This window comes from Brassica napus, chromosome A10 (genome assembly GCF_020379485.1).
Source record: "Brassica napus cultivar Da-Ae chromosome A10, Da-Ae, whole genome shotgun sequence".
In the NCBI taxonomy this organism is placed as follows: Eukaryota; Viridiplantae; Streptophyta; class Magnoliopsida; order Brassicales; family Brassicaceae; genus Brassica; species Brassica napus.
The window spans coordinates 1434139-1457232 of NC_063443.1; the positions used below are offsets into that span (position 1 = coordinate 1434139).

A 23094-nucleotide genomic window follows, 5' to 3' on the forward strand; every position below is an offset into this window, starting at 1 on the left:
TCAGGTTGACTAAAAGCCAAACATGTTGTGGACACTTGCACACCAACACCAAATGACTGAGTATTTGTATTTTTTGATAAAACAGTATCTGCTACATTACCACGTTTCTTTGCTGTTTCTAACTTCGATATTTTAAACAAAAATTAGCTTGTTGTTTCATTCTTTTTCTTTTTTTGCTGGAAAAATCAAAGCTACAAGTTAATAACAAGGGGGAGTACCAACACACATGCAAAAATGAAAACATAATAAAAATAAATAATTAAGCATATATATATTTAAAATACAATATTATATTTGTAATAACGTGCTATATTTATACATGCCTGCATATAAATCAGTAAATTGTCAATACCATCAAAAGCAAAAAAAAAAAAAAAACATATTAAGGTGATATAAACAAATGCGTTTTAAAGATAACTAAAGGTGATGAAATAGAATCCAAGAAGGTCGTTTCAATTGAAAGAACATTGAAGCCAATCATTTAGTATGTCAAAAATCATTATCATCATCAACACCATCGCCACTACATGTACGTAACTACAACTTGATTATCATCTTCATTATTTTTGTTGATTAGTAAGCGATTACAAACTGATGATGAAACATGCTACACATTAACAATTGATAGAGCCATAGTACATCTTAGTTCTTAAAACTAATGATGAGGAAGGAAAAAGAATGTAGTAATCATTACGATTCAATTGTTTCCGACCTTTGCTAGTTGTGGAGATGACGGTTGGTAGTTAGATCACTGAGAATGGCCAAACATTTAGCATTAATATTGTGGAGGGATTGTAATTGTCAAAACACAGGGACCATATAAATAAATCGTAATTATAGGGACGAGAGTCTGCAATTCGAAAACTCGCGCACGTAAGATGTGAAGAAGACGCGTTGACATTAATGCGACACGCTTCCTCAGATTAAGTCTTCTATTCGCCTTTCGGTTTAATTTCCTCACGTCGAACATGCTAGAATGTGTGAATGTGTCGAATATTTGCGGAAAGATTGTGTGGCAAGTCACCCAGTAACTGAGAACACCAATTATAAATAGATAAGTACTGTAAATGTCGAAGAACTTCCAACCAAACGGAGCTATTTGAGTAAGATGATAATTCGTGGAAGAAATAACCATCTCTATGTCCACTCTTTTTTTCTTTATTATTATTATTATCTTTTTCACATTTCTTCTTTAGGTTGCTCTTGTTTTTAAACCCTAAAGAAGTTACCTGTGTTTCATGTAGATATTTCATGTTTTAATTACGTGTTTTTTTGGGGGGGGGGGGGGGGGGGGGGGGGGGGGGGGGGGGGGGGAAGGGTTCGTTCGGTTCATTTGTGTGTTGCTATAGTCGAAGTTTAATTGAAATTTGAAATCATTTTGGTTTAGTACGTACAAGTAAAATGTTTTAACAAAACATGTACTCTTAAAGAATCCGTGAAGAAAAATATGATACAACATCGTCATGGATGAATTACGAATATATTTCTATCATTCGTGTATCTGTTTGATTTCCATCATTATTGCTTCACTCTATTGAATATTCTATTATTATTTTGTAGCATCAATCATAGTGCATAATTTAATTATAACGTAACCGCTTCAAGATTCAACTACTCTGCCACGGGTATCATTAACAAGTTGGTGGCAAACAAACAAAAAAACACAAGTTAGGCATACATCTAAAATATATGGTTACTTGTTAGGAACATTTATTGATGACACTAATTTTCGGATTTTGAAGGTACATATGTAACAACGCACTCACTTTATAACGCATGGATTTATCATTTATGTATCGGTTATTTCAATCATACATACATGTAAATATGTGTGCGTTACTATATCTATGTTCACACTTTTATCATCAAAGCTAGTGTTGTTAATTTAGTATGCTATAAACCAGACGATTACCGTAAGTTTTTATAATAATGTTTGTTTATTAAATGATTTTAACATTTTGCAATACTATAATCTTTATCGATTATAAAATGACGAATACAAATGTTTGTCTCTTAAATATCATCGTTACTGAAGAGTTAATATATTACATGTCATTTAAATTATTTTTAAGACTTCATATGCACAAAAAAAAATTAAGTTTTGCGGCTGACACTAATTATCAAAACCAAATAGGCAACATCGATTGTATAATGACGAAAGAGAATTAAGTTTTCAGTTTTCGATTTGTTTACTATTAACTCTCCATAAGTGATTTCATTTTATACATCTATAAAATTTTGCTTTCGTTCTCGTCTTTGTTTCGTTTATGTGAGTTAAGTTTTTTTTTAACTTCTTCTATGAATTCGGTAAATTACATAAGTGTCAATTTAAAAAGTTGGCATCTGTAAAAATTAATTTCACTCGAGATACATATCTAAGAATCAAAACTTTGAAAAAAATCACAGACAAACTATATTAACAGGTTAGTGTTCAAATCTAATATATCAATTTATTATAGAATATAAGTGCAGACTCGAAATATAATTGTCTGTCTAATATATATTCACCAGCTCGGTCTAAAAATCATCTAATTCTAGAACAACAAAAAAATAATTATTTCACCAGTTTGGATAATATCTGATTCCGAACGGGTAATATCTGAACCCGAATGAATATCCGAAGATAACCAAACTTAAGTATACTTAACCTATATTTTTAGTTTACTTCTCCTATTTTATTCAAAATATTTATATTAATGATGCTTATTGCTCAAAATTAGATAATATACATATAATCATAGACAAAATCATTTACTACTCACTTAAAATACATATTAAGCTCGTGTTTCTTGCAATAACAAAAGTTGTATCTAAAATTTCAAAAAACAACTAAGTTATTGTCTTTCTATTTTTAAAGTTTTATCTCCAAACCTATTAATAGTTTAATATTTTGAAAATAAGAAACCCAGTTAAATTAAAATATATTTTAAATACAAAAAAAACTTAAACAATGAATAATTTTTTTTTTCAAAATTTAAATATCCGAACCCGGTCCAATATAGCCGAACCCGAGCATAAAATACTTGAACCAGACTCTAAGTCTATAAATACTCGAACGGGTTCTATACCTTTATACTGAAATACCTGATACAAACTCGAACGGGTATCCGAACGCCCACCCCTACGATATATGATCATTTTTATAATCTTGCTTGAACAAAAAAAAGTTAAACCATAGATCAAAAAAATCTCAGTGTGAGACTTTTACCATTTTTAGTAATTTATAGTCGTTTTTAAAAATTCAAAATATAACATGTAAGAAAATATATAACTTTTTTATTATATGCTTAATGTAATTGTTTAATTTTTTTAATAGTATAAAATCAAACAAAAAACAGAGGGGTTAAAAAAATTGTTATCAAATATGTATTATTCATAATCATTAATTGTCATATATATGTTAATCATATTAGGTAATTCTGTAACTTTTATTTAAAGAAAGAAAAAAAAATATTTTGTATACTAATAGTTAATTTGATTGTTAGTTTAATAAAAAGCATAGTATATGTTTATATGGACCAAATTATTTTTCTAACAATTCTAAGAATCATTCTCGTAATGACACGTAGCTACGAAAATATATTGTAATGCTCTAGGATTTTAATATATAGGGGATGCTAATGCGATTATGAAGTGATTCAGAGAAGCTATATGCCGCTGATTATTAATTCTGAATAGGGGTCAGAGAAGAATTTTGATGTATATGGATATGTACAGTACAATGATCTTCCTCCTCAAGTAAGAGAGGCTCTAAAAAAAAGTTGGATTATCTAAAGAAACAGCAAAGTCATATAGATTTTCATAGGGAGTTAACACATAGATTTTGAGAAAATTTGAAAATATTTGACAATATTGTTTTAGTGCATAGTTTCATCATGCACTAACATATGATGATGTTCAAAAAGGTTTGGAGCCTTTGTTGTCTCCGTTTTCAAGAAAATAGCGATTTTATAGTGGTTATTCCACCTATTTAGGGAATATTATGAAGTTTTACTAAATTAATTGATAAAAAAATTATAATGATTCTCATATACCATGAAAGAGAGTTTAACATACATTAATACAAATGTAGAATGTGGTTAGAAATTTTAAAACAACTCTAAAAAGTTTAGGCTTCAGTATATAGAGCGCTTAACGTAAAACTCAATATTTTGTATGGGTTTATACATATATTTTGAAAAATTCAAAAATATAACAATATTGTTTTAATGCATAATTGCATCCTAAACTAACATATGATGATGGTCAAAGGGGCTTGAAACTTTTGTTGTCTATGTTTCTCTAGAAAATAACGATTTTATAATGGTTAGTCCACTAATTTAAGGATTAAATGAAGTTTTACAAAATTAATTGATATAAAATTAGAAAGATGCCCATATACCATGAAAGAAAGTTTAAATAATATTAATACAAATTTATAATGTGGTTACAAATTTTAAAATAACGCTAAATATTATAAGCTTCAGTATATAAAGCATTTACCAAAAACTCAATATTTTATAACGCATAGATTTCGAGAAAATTTCAAAAAATTTGACAATATTGTTTTAATGCATAGTTGCATCTTTTACTAACATATGATGATGTTCAAAGAGGTTTGGAGCGTTTGTTGACTCTGTTTTTCAAGAAAATAGTGATTCTATAGTGGTTATTCCACCTATTTAGGGAGTATTATGAAGTTTTACTAAATTAATTGATAAGAAAGTTATAACGATTCTCATATACCATGAAAGAGAGTTTAACATACATTAATACAAATGGAGAATGTGGTTAGAAATTTTAAAACAACACTAAAAAAAGTTTAGGCTTCAGTATATAGAGCGTTTAACGTAAAACTCAATATTTCATATGAATTTATACATAAATTTTGAAAAAAAATCAAACATATAAAAATAGTGTTTTAATGCATAGTTGCATCTTAAACTAATATATGATGATGGTCAAAGAGGCTTGGAACCTTTGTTGCCTATGTTTCTCTAGAAAATAACGATTTTATAAAGGTTAGTCTACTAATTTAAGGATTACATGAAGTTTTTCAAAATTAATTGATATAAAATTAGAAAGATGCCAATGTACCATGAAAGTGAGTTTAAATAACATTAATACAAATTTAGAATGTGGTTATAAATTTTAAAATAACTCTAAAGATTATAGGCTTTAGTAGATAAAACATTTACTAAAAACTCAATATCTTCGTAGGGGGTTGGTTAACACATATGAAAAAATTTCAAAAAAATTGACAATATTATTTTAATGAATAGTTGCATCATGTACTAACATATGATGATCTTCAAAGAGGTTTGGAGCATTTGTTGTCTCCGTTTTTCAAGAAAATAGTGATTATATAGTGGTCATTCCACCTATTTAGGGAATATTATGAAATTTTACTAAATTAATTGATAAAAAAAACTATAACGATTCACTAATAATGAGAGATACACAGTACAATCAGGGTATCAAGTAGAAAGGATATATCCTGATAAGGAAAAACCACCAGAATTTTATGGACCCAATGTGAACATACTTAAGGTATTCTGCTGGAAAGTAAAGTGTCCTCTGAAATTAAGACATTTCTTATGGCAGCTGCTGAGAGGTTGTATAACAGTGACAAAAAAATTTAAAATCAAGAAGAATACAAGAAGATACAAGTTGTGCACGGTGTGGAGACCCGGAAGAATCAATAAATCATGTGTTCTTCGAATGTCCCCCGACACGTCAAGTATGGACACTATCTAAGATTCCATCAATACCCAAACATTTTTCCTATTGACTCTCTTTTTGCTAATATAGACCATCTGTTTTGGAGAGTTAATCCAAAAATGGAGGACCATCAGTTTGCATGGAATAATAAAGTTTTCAGTAATCTTGATATTGATCCCAGGGAAACGCTTAACTTAGCAGAATTAGAATCAACACTTTGGGCTGAAGCACAAGTTATCAATAATCTCAGGTTGGTACCTGAAGTACAGATCAGACCTACCTCAGGGACTACAGGAAGATGGTGTTTCAGATATGGTTCTTGGAAAGATAAGGATCTATTTTCAGGGCAAGGCTGGTTCAACACGCTACCGGGATTTGAGTGTTTGTTAGAGGCAACGAATGTAAGGGCATGTCTCTCACCTCTTCATGCGGAGATGGAGAGATTAATTTGGACAATGGAATGCATGAAGAATTTAAGACTATTTTGGGTTACGTTTGCAATGGATTATTCTCAATTGGTGAAGATGGTTTCAGAACCAAAGAAATGACAAGCATTTAAAAGCTACCTGGAAGATATTAAGTTTTTGAGAAGAAGCTTCACCAATTCAGATATCGTTCATGTACCTAGGACAGAAAACATAAAGGCGGATCGCTTGACATGCAGTGCTCGGAAACAACTGTCGTTCGTCCTACATATGGATGCATAGTTGCCGTCTTGGTTTACAGAGTCCACATGAGTCTGTGAATGTTTGCTGTCAGAAAAAAAAACTATAACGATTCCCATATACTATGAAAGTAGTTTAACATACATTAATACAAATGTAGAATATGGTTAGAAATTTTAAAACAACACTAAAAAAGTTTAGGCTTCAGTATATAGAGCGTTTAACGTAAAACTAAATATTTCGTATATAAAGAATCAAAATTATAAAAATATTGTGTTAATGCATATTTGCATCTTAAACTAACATATGATGATGGTCAAAGAGGCTTGGAAACTTTGTTGTCTATGTTTCTCTAGAAAATAACGATTTTATAAAGGTTAGTCCACTAATTTAAGGATTACATGAAGTTTTTCAAAATTAATTGATATAAAATTAGAAAGATGTCAATGTACCATGAAAAATAGTTTAAATAACATTAATACAAATTTAAAATGTGGTTGCAAATTTTAAAATAACGATAAAGATTATAGGCTTCAGTATGTAAAGCATTTATCAAAAGCTCAATATTTTCGAAGGGGTATACATAGATTTTGAGAAAATTTCAAAAAAAATTGACAATATTGTTTTAATGCATAGTTGCATTCTTCACTAACATATGATGATGTTCAAATAGGTTTGAAACCTTCGTTGTCTCCGTTTTTTTAGAAAATAGAGATTCTGTAGTGGTTATTTCACCTATTTAAGGATTATTATGAAGTTTTACTAAAATGATTGATAAAAAAATTATAACAATTCCCATATATCATGCAAGGATGTTTAACATACACTAATACAAATGTAGAATGTGGTTAGAAATTTTAAAACAACACTAAAAAGTTTAGGCTTCAGTATATAGACTATAGAGCGTTTAACGTAAAACTCAATATTTCGTATGGGTTGTTTATACATAGATTTTGAAAAAAATTCAAAAATATAACAATATTGTTTTAATGCATAGTTGCATCCTAAACTAACATATGATGATGGTCAAAGAAGCTTGGAACCTTTGTTTTCTATGTTTCTCTAGAAAATAACTATTTTATAAAAGTTAGTCCACTAATTTAGGGATTACATAAAGTTTTACAAAATTAATTGATATAAAATTAGAAAGATGTCAATGTACCATGAAAGAGAGTTTAAATAACATTAATACAAATTTAGAATGTGGTTACAAATTTTAAAATAACGCTAAAGATTATAGGCTTCAGTAGATAAAATATTTACCAAAAACTCAATATTTTCGTAGGGGTTGTTAACACATAGATTTTGAGAAAATTTCAAAAAAATTGACAAAATTGTTTTAATGCATAGTTGCATCATGTACTAACATATAATGATGTTCAAAGAGGTTTGGAGCCTTTGTTGTCTCCCTTTTTAAAGAAGATATCGATTCTATAGTGGTTATTTCACCTATTTATGGAATATTATGAAGTTTTACTAAATTAATTGATAAAAAAAATTATAACAATTCTCATATACCATGAAAGAGAGTTTAACATACATTAATACAAATGTAGAATTTGGTTAGAAATTTTAAAACAACACTAAAAAAATTTAAGTTTCAGTATATAGAGCATTTAACGTAAAACTCAATATTTTGTATGAGTTTATACAAAGATTCTGAAAAAATCAAAAATATAACAATATTGTTTTAATGCATAGTTGCATCATAAACTAACATATAATGATGGTCAAAGAGGGTTGTAACCTTTGTTGTCTATGTTTTTGTAGAAAATAACGATTTTATAAAGGCTCCTAACCTTTGTTGTCTATACTTCCTAAGAAAATATCAGATTCTTTGATGAGATCATCATCTAGATACATTTTTCTTGTATTCTATAAAGGAATCTCTCCCATAATTTCTCAGGGAAGGGCAAAAAGTTTCAAGTGGATTCTTGCTCGTTAATTACCACTACTGCCTTTTCTTGTACATAGATGAATTTGATGTGGTCACCAACGCAAAGAGAAAGATTTCTTTTGCTTTTGGCTAATGAAATGAACCCTAAACCATGGACAAAATGTTAATCTCCACTAAGATAAGCTTTTTATATATATTTACATAAGTTTTCTTTGTTTAGATTGGTGCTGTGATCGAATTAATTAGTCCTATCCAGACAATCAACATTCTGATATCAGATCTTGAGAACCAAAAACAGAAATATTGGTATTGCTTGAAAATCTCTTTTGATCAATGAGAATACAAAACAGATTGCTATACACATTAGAAAAACTCTTCAATCTTCACAACACTTCTTAAAAATGTAATACATAAGTACATAACCAAAGACTCAAGGACAACCGTTTGCCCTGTTTCTGAAACAAAAACAAAAAGTATTTAGGTTCCAGTTTCATGTGCTTAATACCATTAAGCATCTCTACATTCGAGTTTCACCGATGAGGTATCCTGAACATTAGATCTTCCCCGACAACCCGAGCACAAACAGATTTTTCTTGACCAAAAGAAACTCTGCTCTCTTTAGGTTCTTGTAGCTTTGTCTCATACACCGCATCCTAAACCTTTGGCTTCTGATCCTTTCATGATCCTTAATCTCTTGCAAGTGCATACAAACATCCTGCAAAACCAAACAAAACCCATAAGAATTTGTTTTTGTGAATTTTTTTTTTGACATATATATTATGAAGACTTACTCCCATGGAACATCTCCAATGAGCATCCAGTCACCATCTTTGTCTTCATAAGTAGGCACAAAATCTGAACCTTTATATCCTTCTCTTTCAAAATACTCTCCCACAGAGAAATTGAACATTATCTCTAAAGCTTTGAGCAACTCTTTGTATCCTTTGTAACAACTCAAATCTATTTTCCTCAAGTATGGTGCACCATCCATGCTTACTTTCACATAGACTCCTCGACCACCCTCACTATCAGATTCATTCTTCTTTGTCTGAATGATGTTCTTCCTGGAAGACCTAACTGGTGGCCATCCAACAATCTGAGCCCTGAAAAAGGAAAAACACTGTTAATAAACTAATTTTTTTTCTTCATAAACAAGTCGCATTCAGAGAAATTATGTGTTTAAACTTACTTTCGTGGAGGGCAAGTTTCCGTTTTCATCATTGATGATTCAGTCTCATTCTCAGTGTCACCTTGTAATGCTCTTTTATTGCAAGAAACTCTTTCTATTTCTTCACTCACATTGTCTGTTCCTGGTAATCCTAGCCTCAGCTCCGTTTCCTTTAGGTTAACAAACTCATCCATTTTCACACAGGAGAAATGAAAGCTATTGGTTATAGAGAATTTGATGGTGAAGATGAAGATGAGGCTTTGTGGACGCTAATTGTTTTATAGAAGAAACTATTTTTGAATTAAGGACAAAGGAAAAAAAACAGAGAAACATGCTAAGCTTGTCGGTAGCAGTAACAGCAACATTGAGGCAAAGTATGTCCCATCTTCTAGGGGGACATTTGTGGGACACATTTCCTCTTTCTCCCAACTGTCCAAAACCAAAAAAAAAAAACAAATCAAAACAAAACAAAACAATGCTTATCTTTCGTTCTTTTGATAGACGGTGCAGATCATATCTTTAATCCCCACCACATGTGGTCTGCCATATGCATTTGTTCATCACCTCTCTCAAAGCCAATGATTTATCAGATTTGCTTATCTTCTTTACTTCTGGTTATAGATCAACCTAGTTAACTCTACTTAAAAATCTAGCTTAGTTTTTCATATTTGTTGTGTTTGTTTCATTGACTTCAGCTCCAAGAAACAAATAATTTGGGTCTTAAAGAGCTAAAACACACAGCCAGTGAGACAAACTTGTATTTGTTTTTGTTTTTTTTGTGCACTACAAAATTGTATGTTCTTTACTGGATTTTGTTAAAGTCCACAAGTTTTGTCTCTATGTCTCTAAACTATCAACGATCATGACATGACAAGGCCATACACGTATATGTGAATCTGAAACAATCACGACAAGACATATATATTTTTTTAGGTTTTACTAGCTCAAGGCTTAGTTAACTCTGCCAGCAACATCATAAATGGGGTCATTGTAGTTTTTGTTTGGAACCTGAGAGATAGATCTTCAACAGATTTTTCTGTCTTTGTTCATGTTACTGTGTGTCAACTGTCAACATGTTTTTGGTTCGATGTGGTTATTTTCTTAACCGAGGTTTAAGTACCAATGTACCATAACGTCTACAGACTCTACACTATACAATTAGTATATTAACCTAGTGAACGGGAAAAAAAGTATACTAACCTTTACAAAAAGAAAAAGGGACAGCTTCAAAGCGAATGAATTATGAGAATGAGAATCCATCATTGGCCAAAGACGTGAACCTAAAGATGATACGTTCTTAATTGTATTTACCGACATGATAATCAAGACACCTGTCACTAATATATTTGCTTGTCCTAAAAAAGATAACTAACCATCATCTAAACCGTCCACGTGTTACGAAGAAGAAATGAAGAAGCGGGTCCCATCTCAAACACGGAATCGCCGGTGATGCTTTTCAGCCACTAATAATGCGTTAGTACTATTTATTTGCAATTGGATTATCTTTCAAGACTAATTAAATGGGCTGGGCCGACGCAAATTGGACTTTTATTTTGCCTCGACGGCGTTGTGGGCCACTCTAATCTTCTCAGTGTACTCTAACCACCTAAATTTTGTCCATTTTCTTAAGCACAAAGCCAACTTTATATACTCTTTAAAAAAAACTTTATAGACTCTTACCCGCATATAATATTTGATTTTACTTAAGCTTCTTCATTAATTTGAGGGATATGTTCAACTACCAGCATTTAGCACAATTTAATAATTTTGGCAAATGCTTGTGTACCATTGTTGCTGGATTGTAGTTCAATTGGTTAGAGACATTCATATTTCATGTAGTGGCAGGTACGTCTTGGCTCAACATCTCCAAGTAGATTCTTTGTTGAAACTTGATCAACTGGACATACGCTTATATGCAGAACCACCGTTTGGTGTTTAATTAAAATTTGTAAGTTTTTCAATGAAGAACTTGAATATATTCTTTGTTGAAACTTGATCAACTGGACATACCCTTGTGCTTGGTTCTTTTGTAAGTTTTTCAATCAAGAACTTGAATATAGAGTTAACTTGTACTATGTTTTAAGAAAAAGTTTAAGTTTAATAAGAAAAATAAAAAGAAATCAGGTGTTTAATTAAAAACTTTTTTAAAAGAATTCTTAAATAAGAGACTTGCAATGAAGCACGTAAATTTTCGGATCTTTTAATCCACTCTTAATTCACTTTTACAATTAAAAAGTATTAACAAATAATAAAAGATCCATTTAGAGTCTCTAGGATAATGATGCTCTTAGAACATTGACAACTATTGTTTTCGGATCAAGGCGGAAGCAGGTATTCAATTAAAAAGGAAAAATAATTAGTAGAAGAGTGGTTTAGCCTAGTTTATGCACAACATAAGAAATTTCTAATCTTTTATTTTTGCGTGATGAGCATGTGTTTATTGTGAATAAATAATATATTTTCAAAGATTTATGGCCAGAATAATTTATTGAACCTGTTAATCTTTAGAATTATTTGGACAAAGAGAATATCTTTACGGGTCAAATGCGATCAAAAAAGCGATTCCCCAAATCTCTTGTATGCTAATCTCATCCCACTATTTACCTAACCTGTGATCTGCAAATCGTCGTTGATCTCATCGTTAAAGTTTTCGGGATCACCCAAATATCGGATCGATGTTTTGGATCCAAACATATTTGATTACCGTTTTACGATGATTATAAAAGATTAATTTAATAAAACACATTATAAGTTAATTAATCTCTTTTAACAAACAAATATATTTGTCAAAAATTAAATAAATAATACCATTTTCGTTTCAGTTTTGTTGTCTTTGTAGAATAATTTTTTTGTTTCAAAATAAGTGTCGTTTTATAATTTCAATGCAAAATTTATTAACTTTATATCTTAATCTGTTTTTTTATTAATTGAAATGTAGTTAGATGTGGTAATGACGTTTTTATTTAGTAAATAATTAGAATTAAATCTTTTTTTAATCTGTGCGTACAAGTTTTAAACGACAATTAAAATAAAACTAAGAGAATATTATTCAATATACATATTTTTTAACTGAAAAATGTTAAACTCGGATCTTTTAGGGCATCTCCAATGGAATAATATTTTTTTCTCTACATTTTACACTAAAATAAAATAACTCTATAATAGATTTAAATTTGCTATAATGGTTTACTATATAATAGAGTTACTCTATTATAAAGTGAAATATAGATGAATGTTGCTTTCGTACTCCAAATATAGAGTAAAAACAGTATTTTTCTATATTTCACTCTATTATAGTGTAACTCTATTATAAAGTAAGTCATTGGAGTAAATTTAACTCTATAATAGAGTTACTCTATTTTAGTGTAAAATATAAAGGCAAAAATAGTGTTCCATTAGAGATGGTCTTAAAGACACAGATCTAATCTCCGGGTGGAAAGTGCCGCTCACAGATGGATTTTTTCCGGTATTCAAATGGGCCATAAAGAATGAACCCATATCTGTGTGGTCACATGTCGAACTAATAATTTTGCATCAGAGGAAAATCGATTTCTAGCCTGGATCAATAGGATAATTCTTTTTGTAATGGAAACCACTAGACCACCACGTGTGGTGGAGTATACATATTGTACCTCGTAAGCACCGCCTGGCTAACGAATAGTTTTTTTTTTTTTGCAGAATTATCTTTAGTAGAAATGGAGTTTAATAAGTCAATTAATTTACTATTTTTAAAATTTAAGTAAACGATATAAATTTCAAGCAATGGTAGTATGGTACTGTGGTTAGCCCCCACCACGAGGCTGCATTGTTAAGAGTTATGCCAACATATAGATATCATGAAGCGCGCGTATAGTGGCAGATTCTCGCATATTTACTTTATAATATAAAGTTTTTTTTAAAAAGCGTTTGTTTAAATGAGTATTACAATGAATATCATGTACATAACCTAGTTTAGAAGAATTAGCTGCGAAGTTTGAATTTTAGTGTTATATATGTACATAAGCTATCCTCTTGTCCACTACTCGATATCCATATTTTGAATCAGAGTTTTTATATGATATACCAATACGCATGAAAATATGTCTACATCATACATGGGTTTGCAGTGTATATACTTTAAATATAATGACAAAAATTCACTAAATTCGCTAACCGTTGATTGCCGAATGATAAATAATTGCTTGCGTGAATACTGTAGAGCTCGTGTTGACGCAAACTATTTTGTTCGAGTCTCGCAGGAGTTGTGGCTTTCACACAAAATCACAATATACAGTTTAGTCAATGTAAAATTATCTGGTTTTGTCGTTTAAGTTGCATGCATGCATATCATTTGGCTGCACTCTTTAAATGTGACAAGTATATTCCAACACTAATTTAAATAACCAAACTAAAAATGAAGACCAAGAACTAAAATCAAAATGATCGTTGTGTGGTAGAATTTTGAGAGTTGTGGCCTTGTTAGGTCCATATGAAATTACACCTGGTCCTCACACATTCTTATCTTGCAAGTTAATATGCAGCACATATATACCTTTAATAATAAGTCATTAATTTCGACGTGATGCATATAACTTTCACTTGGACCATATATGTGTGTGTATAAATAAAGATATTAATGCGCAATGTATAACATATATGTATATATAAGTTAATCTAGATTACACATCAAAAGTGGTCTCAATCTTGAATAAAAAGAGTTGACAAAAAAAGAATAAAAAGTAAATACGGGTGGTCTCCAAATATTCATATATTCTTGTGACTGTTGATATACAGATGTGCATGGTTGCATGCATTCGTTCAATCTCATTAAAGCTTCGCGTATACTAGATTCTAGAGCTGTAGCGATAATCATCTTTAAATTAATTTTGTGAAATTTTTGTTGTAGTAAAATAATTGATGATAGTTATAGATGCGTGCGGGAACTTTTTTGTAGTCATGTCTCGATAATAGATATTATTCTCAGTTGGTTTACAAATGTGAATGCCATAGTTATCAACTGATCCGTATATTGATCGAATGATCAGTAAAGTATATACTCATTAATTAATAAACACGACAAACTGATGTGACAACGCGAACCATATATTTAACAAAAAAACTGGTGTTTTGTTGATTTGAAAACTCATGTGAGTTTGGGATAGAAACAAAAGGAGAGAAAGCGGTTAAAGAGAGGGATGTAGACAAATCAAGGAACAAAAGTAGTGTTTTAAAGATGTTTTTGCCTCTGAAATTTTATCGGATGTAACTTGTCCCTGCATAATCTCCATGTTTTCCTTCTTGTCAGTAATTTAAAATTTGTTTTTGAAATAAATGGTGATGTTTTGTACTCTTTCTTCTTTTGGATTTTCATGCCATTCATGTCCCCTATCGATTCCCCTACGGTGTTTTGTTTTCGGGTTCGAAACCCTTAACAAATTTAGAATCAATATGCTTTTAATTTTCTTAAATATTTTTAAAATTTATTGAATATACGTAGGTTACGGTTAGTACATATGCGATATCAGAAAGACAATGCCGTCTTCAGAAATCCCGTCTGACTGGTTACTTAAAATTACAGAATGAATTGCCATAATTTTACGTAGTTGATGTATATATATATACCATGTGTTGTAAGAAAATATCACCAAATTTCGAGCTTAATATATATCTGTGTTAAAGGTGATATTCTCCTTATAAAAGTGATATTCGATCTTTTAAGGAAATGTCTTCTCTACGTTTTATATTATTATTACATAAATCAGTGATGTTATTTAGTAAAGTTTTAAACGTTAGCAAAGTATTAGGACAGATGAGTAATCAGTTATCATAAAATTAAAATAAATTATATATTATTCATTTCATTTTATAATTTCCAAATAAATAAAGTTTTTATTATTTTAGTCTCTTCTTTTTAATATAAAAATATTGAAATTTTGTATAACACAAATAATGCTTATCCTTTCGACGACAAATATTTTTCATACAATATTGCAAGTATATTATTACTGAAAATACAAATAGTGAGCTTTTGTTACAATTATACGTTGCTGTATATGGTATCGCCGACCATGAATAAAAAAAGAAAAAATCTTCCTCAAATATTTAATCGGGTTTATACACAGATATGATAAAATTAGGTGTATAGATTTATATTAACAGATTCAAGCTTTAGGTTTCTCTTTCGGTTAAGAATAAACAACAATTTCATCTTCTTCGTTCCTATAAATACTATATTCTTCAAAACGAGATCGATATGGTCAAAAGCCATCACATCATCTTCATTAACATAATATAACATATGTTACAAATCTGTCTCTCAGAACAAACGGATTTTCATCCACACAATAAGAGATGTATCATTCATCATAACATCTAGTATCAGTTCTTTTATAAACCAAATAACATGGCTCTCATATCAACCAATAAATGCCACACAAGATATTATGTATTCCCGCAAAATAATATTATTTTGTTCTAACAATCGATTTAGTATGAATATTTGGCCTCGCAAATGTTTTGATAACCACCAGACTTCTTGCCACAAACTATGAAGTGGTATAGATTATTATGTGTATGCTTATTTTCAGATTAAAAGAGTAATGAAGCGTTTGTATTAGTCTAGATACACATTTCGTTCTATGTATATGTTTGTTTTTAATAAATAAGTATAGAAGATGCATTGTATACTTTATTTTGTGTTGGTGGTATGAGAATACTTATTTACAAGAGGGCTGCGCTTTTATTGTGGGATGAATAATTGAATCATGTGGATGTGATATGCATAATTGGAAGGTTCCGGCCAAGAATCTTACGGCGAAAATTATACTAAAACTATATAGTTGATTAATATTATATTTGGAAGTCAAAAAAGCATAACATAGTTTTTTTTATTGAGCACAAAAAAACATAACATAGTTATATTAATAATATGGGTATCTCTAGTGATACACTCTCAAATGAGATGTCTGCGGCATCACCACCAAAATGGCTGGTACACTTCATATTACTCTTCTTAAAATAAATAAAATTATCGAGATGTTTACAAGAGATTTGTTAAAAAAACATTACAAGTCTACAACTGGTAAAACAAATTGATGATGTTGGAAGAAAACAATGGGGTTTCTTCCGCATATATAATAGACAGACACAATTTTAATATATGTTGGTTTTCAGACCATATATATAAATATATAACTACATATTTGCGAAAAAAATTATTTATTTCCCTGTGAAATAAAATGATTTGTGCTAATTTCATCATAATGTTACAGCAAAAATATTGATAGATGATTTTTATAATGATTATTAGAAATTTTAAAAATCTGCGGGGAAAAGTTATATTGGAATTGAAGAAATGTTAATTAGAAGAGTCCAAATATGCCATGTCATAGTATTATTAAACTGTAGTTTTATTATTATCTCGTAGATTTATTATGAAAACTATATGAAAACTTTATTAAATTATTGAAAGGATGTTCAATTTTTAATATTGTAACTTTATCTTATTTTTAGAAAGTAATAGGCTATAAGAATAATTAAGAATGTCCAAATCAAATGCAATGCAATCATTTACTACCAACAAAATAAATTGCAGGAAAGATTCAATAACAAATTACAGTTATTAAGTAGTACTAGTGATTAGTGTAAAGTCGAACAAGTTCACTTCATCAAAGGGTTGAGATTCATCCACGTGTCGAAAACCATTTAGCCAAATATCTCTTAAATACGACATACACATGCAGCTATCACCTACAGAGAGATATAATAGAGACTCATCTCACTTTGTATTATTTGTGTGTGTTTTGTTTTTTTTTCTTAAAACATTGTTCCACCTTCCTCATCACCTTCACAAGAAGAAGAAAAACATTGAGAAGAAGAATAGAGGTTCACAATGATGGGCAATATCGACCTGAATCTTCAGGAGACTGAGCTGTGTCTTGGTCTTCCCGGTGGAATGACCGGAACCAAGAGAGGATTCTCGGAGACGGTTGATCTGAAACTCAATCTGAACAATGAACCTGAAAGCAAGGAAGTTTCTAAGACTCATGACGTCGTGATTTCTGTTTCTAAAGAAAAGAATACATGTCCCAAAGATCCTACCAAGCCTCCTGCCAAGTAATTTTACCATTCTCCCTTTTCTATTTATTTTCCGATCTTCACTTAATTTTCTTTTTCTCGCCCATGTTAAAAGGAAAACTAATCTTGATATACAAATAAAATCTTTCCTGCAACCCATAAAACAATGAAATCACTTAACTTTGTTATTTTTTTAAAGAAGCTCAAACAATCGAACTGATATGTCTATACCATATCAACTGGTGGTAAAAAAACAATTGGTGATAGCTAACTACAGTGTATAGGAATAACAAATATAATTAGAGACCTTGTATAACATAACGGTTTCCAAGTTTTCTGTATATATAATTTTATAGGGCACAAGTTGTGGGATGGCCACCGGTGAGATCATACCGGAAGAACGTGATGGGTTCATGCCAAAAATCAAACGGTGTCACGGAGACGGCGGTGTTTGTAAAGGTTTCGATGGACGGAGCACCTTACTTGAGAAAAGTCGACTTAAAGATGTATAAGAGCTACGACGAACTCTCTAATGCTTTGTCCAACATGTTCGGTCCTTTTACCATGGGTATGTATACGTTGTATTATATATATTTCTTACTAGATATACGATTCCGTGCATCATATAAATCTTATCAAGCTCTTTGAAAATAATAATATTGTTGCTAAAAAAAATTAAGGAAAAAATGGAGGAGAAGAAGGAATGATAGACTTCATGAATGAGCGGAAAGTTAGGGATTTAGTGAACAGCTGGGACTATGTTCCCTCTTACGAAGACAAAGACGGTGACTGGATGCTCGTCGGCGACGTCCCTTGGCCGTACGTCTTCTTCTTCTTTTCTATAAATTTTCGATTTTTTTTATTGATCATTTTAATAACTCCTTTCTCTAAATTTACTTATTTATTAGAATGTTCGTTGATACATGCAAGCGTTTACGTCTCATGAAAGGATCTGACGCCATTGGTCTCGGTATGTATTTTTTTTTTTTGAAAAAGAACCTCGGTATGTATTTGCTACCAATGATTTTTTATATTAGCGCTTTGTACATCGTCTAAACAGTTTACTTGTTTAAATACAAAAACTATAATCCACTTACTAACGTAGATAACATAATTACATAACCAATTTGGAAATTTTAGTTGCTTAACAATTGTAAAACATTTCAGCTCCGAGAGCAATGGAGAAGTGCAAGAGCAGAACTTGAAGTTAAAAACGTAAGTGGCCATGATCATATATTTGGTTAACACAGCTATGAGTGTTAATTGTGTGTTTTACGAAGAAAAATATTGCTCAATATCTACTGTTTCTTTTAATTGTCTGTTTTGATCTGAATTATATGTGTTATGTAGATAATGAACTTAAGTTAAATTTGTTGGACGTTTGTAATGGAAAATATGTAATAATTTGAACATCTTTTTGTGTTCATCTTCCTTTTTTTGCTAAGAATGTGTAAATATGACTAGAAAATGCCCTATATTTAATGAATGCAAAACATAGTGGTGTTTTTTATATTTGAGTGAGTTGAATGTTCGGTTCGCACATCTTGAAACTGAACTGAAGATTGTATATATAATGAGAATTTGACCATGAAATACAGTTTATCCAAACGAATTAGTTTTCAAACCGAATTAATTAGAATGACAACACACATGTACATGTTATATCATATCGAATATAATTATGAATTAGCGGAAAGTATTCACTTTGTTGGTATATTGATTTGTTGGTACATAAAGTGATAACCTATGTTACATGGAAACGGAAGCGGGTACGTGGAAGCGGAAGCGTAAGGAAGCGCAGAAGCGAGATTTTTTAAAATATTAGGAAGCGGGTACGTGTTGGAAGCGTATATCCATATATAAATATATATATATATATATATGTATATGTAAATTTTTTTAAAAATTAGGACTAAAATTATATGATTTAAATTTGAAATAAAACATTTATTCATTTATAATAATTTTGAAATGATTTTATATTAAAACTGTAAAAATACACATAAATTATGTTTACAAAAAATATTATATTAGTTATTTTTAATACTTCATAAATAATTGACACAATATGTTTCAATATGTGCTATAGCTTTAATAAAAAATCTCAATGCATAAATATAATTTATAGTATTATTTTTGATATTTATATATTTATAATTCAATATTCATTACTATTATTTTTTTATTTTATATAGATTTAAACTATGGTTTTATATTTTATTGATATACATTGTATTTAAAAAAAAATAGAAGCGTGATTCCAAAACGGAATCATAAGCTTCCAACATGTTTTTAAAGAGAATATTTTAGAAACGTTTTGGAAGCGAGATTCCGCAAGCTTCCACAAGGTTCCGATTCCGATTCCTGTTCCGAAGCGGGAAGCGGACGTCCGATGAAGCTTCCGTGCAACGTAGGTGATAACTGGCTTTGGCTGGAGGAAATAAAATAAATAAATAAATAGGACCCATAGGGAAGAGGGGGAGCAATGCCATGTGCATCTGGATGGGTCTCTTGATGAAATCACCTTTGATTGTATTTTCATTTCTGATTATACTAATTGGGAATATTAAATTGTCTACCAACCAAATTTTACAGGATTAAAAGTCATAATTATAGACATACTTATGTACATGTAACTAATAAACAAATTAAATGTTACCGACAGTGACACATATATGATATAAGGTAGGTCTTCACAAACTTGTAGATCAAAAACCAAATTATGCAAATATATCAAACATATGTTTGTCCGATATAGTACAATAATTACGGACTTTGTTTATGGTGGTTGCTATTATTATAATGGACCTACCGTATGTCTCAACACTCTGATAGTTAGCTTTATTAATTTGATGTTCAATGTTTAAAAATTATCAGAAATGTGTAATATTCACTAATAGTATAATACATAAAGAAATCTGAGAATGTAAATTGATTGGGGAAGCGAAGCACATGGAGATCCCAAACGAACAAATCAAAGTTTCATAAATGTATCGCTTCAACGTTACATGCATGCATATATATAGAAAATGTCTAAATATGTATGTGTAAACACAAACATTTGTACAATCAATTACGTTGAAATGTTTCTACTAGAAGTAGTTTAATATTTATATCAACTACTCGGATCAGGCAGAAGCATGTTCGATGTTTGATGGGGACAATAATTAATTTGACAAGTTGACGCTCTAGAGGGTTCTTCAGGAAGCTAAAATTATCGTTAATATTCTTAAGTGGCAAACATATCCATTTTCTACATAGTATCGACGATAAAAATGAAATTTGAATGGAGGTCTTCTCGATTCACACACAGACTATACAGTTATTATTATTATTAATAAAACCCATAATATATCTTACGTATTTTGATTAAAGACAACATAAAATTAACATGTAGAGTCACTTGTGAGTTTATGCTACATGTTAATTCTTTTTAAATTTTAAATGTAATTAGCCAGCAAAGACAATATTAAAAGAATAAATTTTTGTCCGTAGATGCTCATTTTCATCATGTGATCGATGGGAATGCACCAAGGTTCCGAGTGAGGCGAGTTGTGGCATTCACCAAAGACCTTTGTGAATGGAAGAAGACTAGTCAAAATCTGATGAATTGTGATTTACAACTTAACCGGCTCAAGCCCAATAACTATACAAGGAAGGTTACAATTGTTAAACGATCAAGTCCAATGCTATAAGCCAAGCCCGTCTGTTCAATACGTGTAATGTGGTCTGCTTGAAAGAATTCACATAAGGGCCATTCAGCAAACTATATGTAGGCAATATGATTCCGGAAAAGACGGATGGAATGCTTGAAGAAATAGAATGCAAAAGCTTTCTATTACACAAAATCAAACCAGGAAGAAGACCCATCTTCAAAAATTTATGAACAAGTGCAAAATCCGGAGAGAGAAGTAGTCATGCATAAAATCATCTCTCCAAAACTTTGAATGTTCTTGATTTGATATATACATATCTATAAAATTACATAATGGCAAGATTAAATTCATGTTTAATTTACTAATTTTTTTGATACTGATATTTAGTAAATTTTGTAGTTTTTAAAATTTATAAAAGTTCTGACTCTATATAACCTTAAACAATTTCTTACAATTGTATTATTATACTTAAAATTAGTTGAATAATTTTTTTAAACCTTGAAAAAAATAATGAAAATGCATGAGCAAAATAGATTTAACAAAGTGTCTAAAAGTAGTTTCATTCATAAAGCAAAAACAAATGCAAAAAAAGGATCCGCATACATAAAGACAAAATCAAAGCAAAGACCATATAACAATGGAACACATTCCCCGAACAGTAATATAAGGTCTTCACTTGAGAGGAATGAACCTTGAGGAGTGGGTAGCACCAACACCAGGCCTACCGTGCTTAACCGGCTTGTATGAGATGGAGAACTCAGCCAGGTAGTGACCAATCATCTCAGGCTTGATCTCGACTTGGTTAAACGTCTTTCCGTTGTACACTCCAATGATGCTTCCAATCATCTCTGGGACAATGATCATGTTCCTCAGGTGGGTTCTCACTGGCTCTGGCTTCTCACCCTGTGGTGCCTCCCTTTTCTATTTATTAAAATCAAACATAAATAGTGTTAAATGGCTACCTAAGTAGAATGTAACATTCAGCATGTTATAATCTATATACAAGATATTTAAATTAGAAAAAGAAACAAGACAGATCCTAAAACTACAAGAACCAACTCTTGTTTTAAACTAGCATATGAAATGTAAACTATGACAACATATACAACCATTACATGAACAGGCTAGAAGATACAATCTGTCTGAAAATGTTTACAAATGAGACTCTTAGCTAATATATAACTATGAATAACATAATTAACCATTCAACTAAGCCAACAGAGAGATAGAAATGACTTACAGCCTTACGCAGCTTCTTAATGAGAGCCATTGGCTTCCTGGTCAAACCTCTAGAGAACCTAAACCAATTTTCAGACAAAGATAACTGTCAGAACAAAACATAAAACATTCATTACACAATCTCGTTCGAAGTTTTCTGTATGTGTTTACCTTCTGCGAATACGAGAAGGGAAGAGCTTGACAAGATCATCAGTAGACATGTCGAGAAGAGCATCGAGATCGACTCCTTTGAAGGCAAACTTCTTGAACGTCCTCTTCTTTGGGACTCCAGCTGCAGCAACCTCTGGTTCAACATCCGCCTACACAGATAGTTTTTTTTAGCAAAGTAACAGGATAAGACAATGAAGTTAAGATTCAGGGACTGAGAATGGAGAACTCACCATGGTTAGATCTCGGCAAAAGGATAAAACCCTAAACGGCTAGAGGAAGTTTTATTAGGTCTTTGCAAAGCTGTGAGCCAGTTTCTTGCGGCGACACTGATATATATGGTGACTATGTTTGTTAATTAGGGTTCTTTTCGGCCCAGCCCATTACTGTTTATTTGTAGTCTTTCAGGGCCCAACTTTATTTCAGTCCACACTAGGAAACTCTAGAAATTTTTATTTTGTTATTCACGTTTGTCAATTATATCACCTCCTGTAATATATATATATGAACCACTAAAAATCCAAACACTGATTGGTAAATGGAATAACATGAGACTTATAAGTTAAC

The 23094-nt window shown here is 30.8% G+C and overlaps 3 protein-coding genes across 3 annotated transcripts; 1 reads left to right on the forward strand and 2 right to left on the reverse strand.

The window, feature by feature from the left end:
- Nucleotides 1-8543: 8543 nt before the first annotated feature.
- On the reverse strand, nt 8544-9763 carry LOC106370085 (auxin-responsive protein IAA3). The gene is made up of 3 exons (XM_013810154.3): nt 9452-9763; nt 9054-9365; nt 8544-8977 (listed from the first exon to the last, which is right to left on the reverse strand). The coding sequence occupies exons 1-3, from the start codon at nt 9622-9624 to the stop codon at nt 8902-8904; spliced, it is 561 nt and encodes a 186-aa protein (XP_013665608.2). The 5' UTR covers nt 9625-9763; the 3' UTR covers nt 8544-8901.
- Nucleotides 9764-17155: 7392 nt separating this feature from the next.
- On the forward strand, nt 17156-18909 carry LOC106370934 (auxin-responsive protein IAA17). The gene is made up of 5 exons (XM_013810936.3): nt 17156-17524; nt 17842-18053; nt 18166-18304; nt 18394-18455; nt 18653-18909. The coding sequence occupies exons 1-5, from the start codon at nt 17301-17303 to the stop codon at nt 18688-18690; spliced, it is 675 nt and encodes a 224-aa protein (XP_013666390.2). The 5' UTR covers nt 17156-17300; the 3' UTR covers nt 18691-18909.
- Nucleotides 18910-21685: 2776 nt separating this feature from the next.
- Nucleotides 21686-22897, reverse strand: LOC106370933 (40S ribosomal protein S15-1). The gene is made up of 4 exons (XM_013810935.3): nt 22761-22897; nt 22531-22679; nt 22382-22439; nt 21686-22062 (listed from the first exon to the last, which is right to left on the reverse strand). The coding sequence occupies exons 1-4, from the start codon at nt 22761-22763 to the stop codon at nt 21814-21816; spliced, it is 459 nt and encodes a 152-aa protein (XP_013666389.1). The 5' UTR covers nt 22764-22897; the 3' UTR covers nt 21686-21813.
- Nucleotides 22898-23094: the final 197 nt, after the last annotated feature.

What these genes read in the sequence shown, in the direction of transcription:
- LOC106370085 (XM_013810154.3), bottom strand. Translation starts at nt 9,624, where the DNA reads ATGGATGAGTTTGTTAACCTAAAGGAAACGGAGCTGAGGCTAGGATTA. An exon ending in GAAACTTGCCCTCCACGAAA is followed by an intron (nt 9,366 to 9,451) that starts GTAAGTTTAAAC and finishes TTCCTTTTTCAG; the next exon opens with GGCTCAGATTGTTGGATGGC. An exon ending in ATTGGAGATGTTCCATGGGA is followed by an intron (nt 8,978 to 9,053) that starts GTAAGTCTTCAT and finishes TTGGTTTTGCAG; the next exon opens with GATGTTTGTATGCACTTGCA.
- LOC106370934 (XM_013810936.3), top strand. Translation starts at nt 17,301, where the DNA reads ATGATGGGCAATATCGACCTGAATCTTCAGGAGACTGAGCTGTGTCTT. An exon ending in CCTACCAAGCCTCCTGCCAA is followed by an intron (nt 17,525 to 17,841) that starts GTAATTTTACCA and finishes ATAATTTTATAG; the next exon opens with GGCACAAGTTGTGGGATGGC. An exon ending in ATCTGACGCCATTGGTCTCG is followed by an intron (nt 18,456 to 18,652) that starts GTATGTATTTTT and finishes AAAACATTTCAG; the next exon opens with CTCCGAGAGCAATGGAGAAG.
- LOC106370933 (XM_013810935.3), bottom strand. An exon ending in CCTTCTCGTATTCGCAGAAG is followed by an intron (nt 22,440 to 22,530) that starts GTAAACACATAC and finishes AAATTGGTTTAG; the next exon opens with GTTCTCTAGAGGTTTGACCA. An exon ending in TTAAGAAGCTGCGTAAGGCT is followed by an intron (nt 22,063 to 22,381) that starts GTAAGTCATTTC and finishes TTTAATAAATAG; the next exon opens with AAAAGGGAGGCACCACAGGG.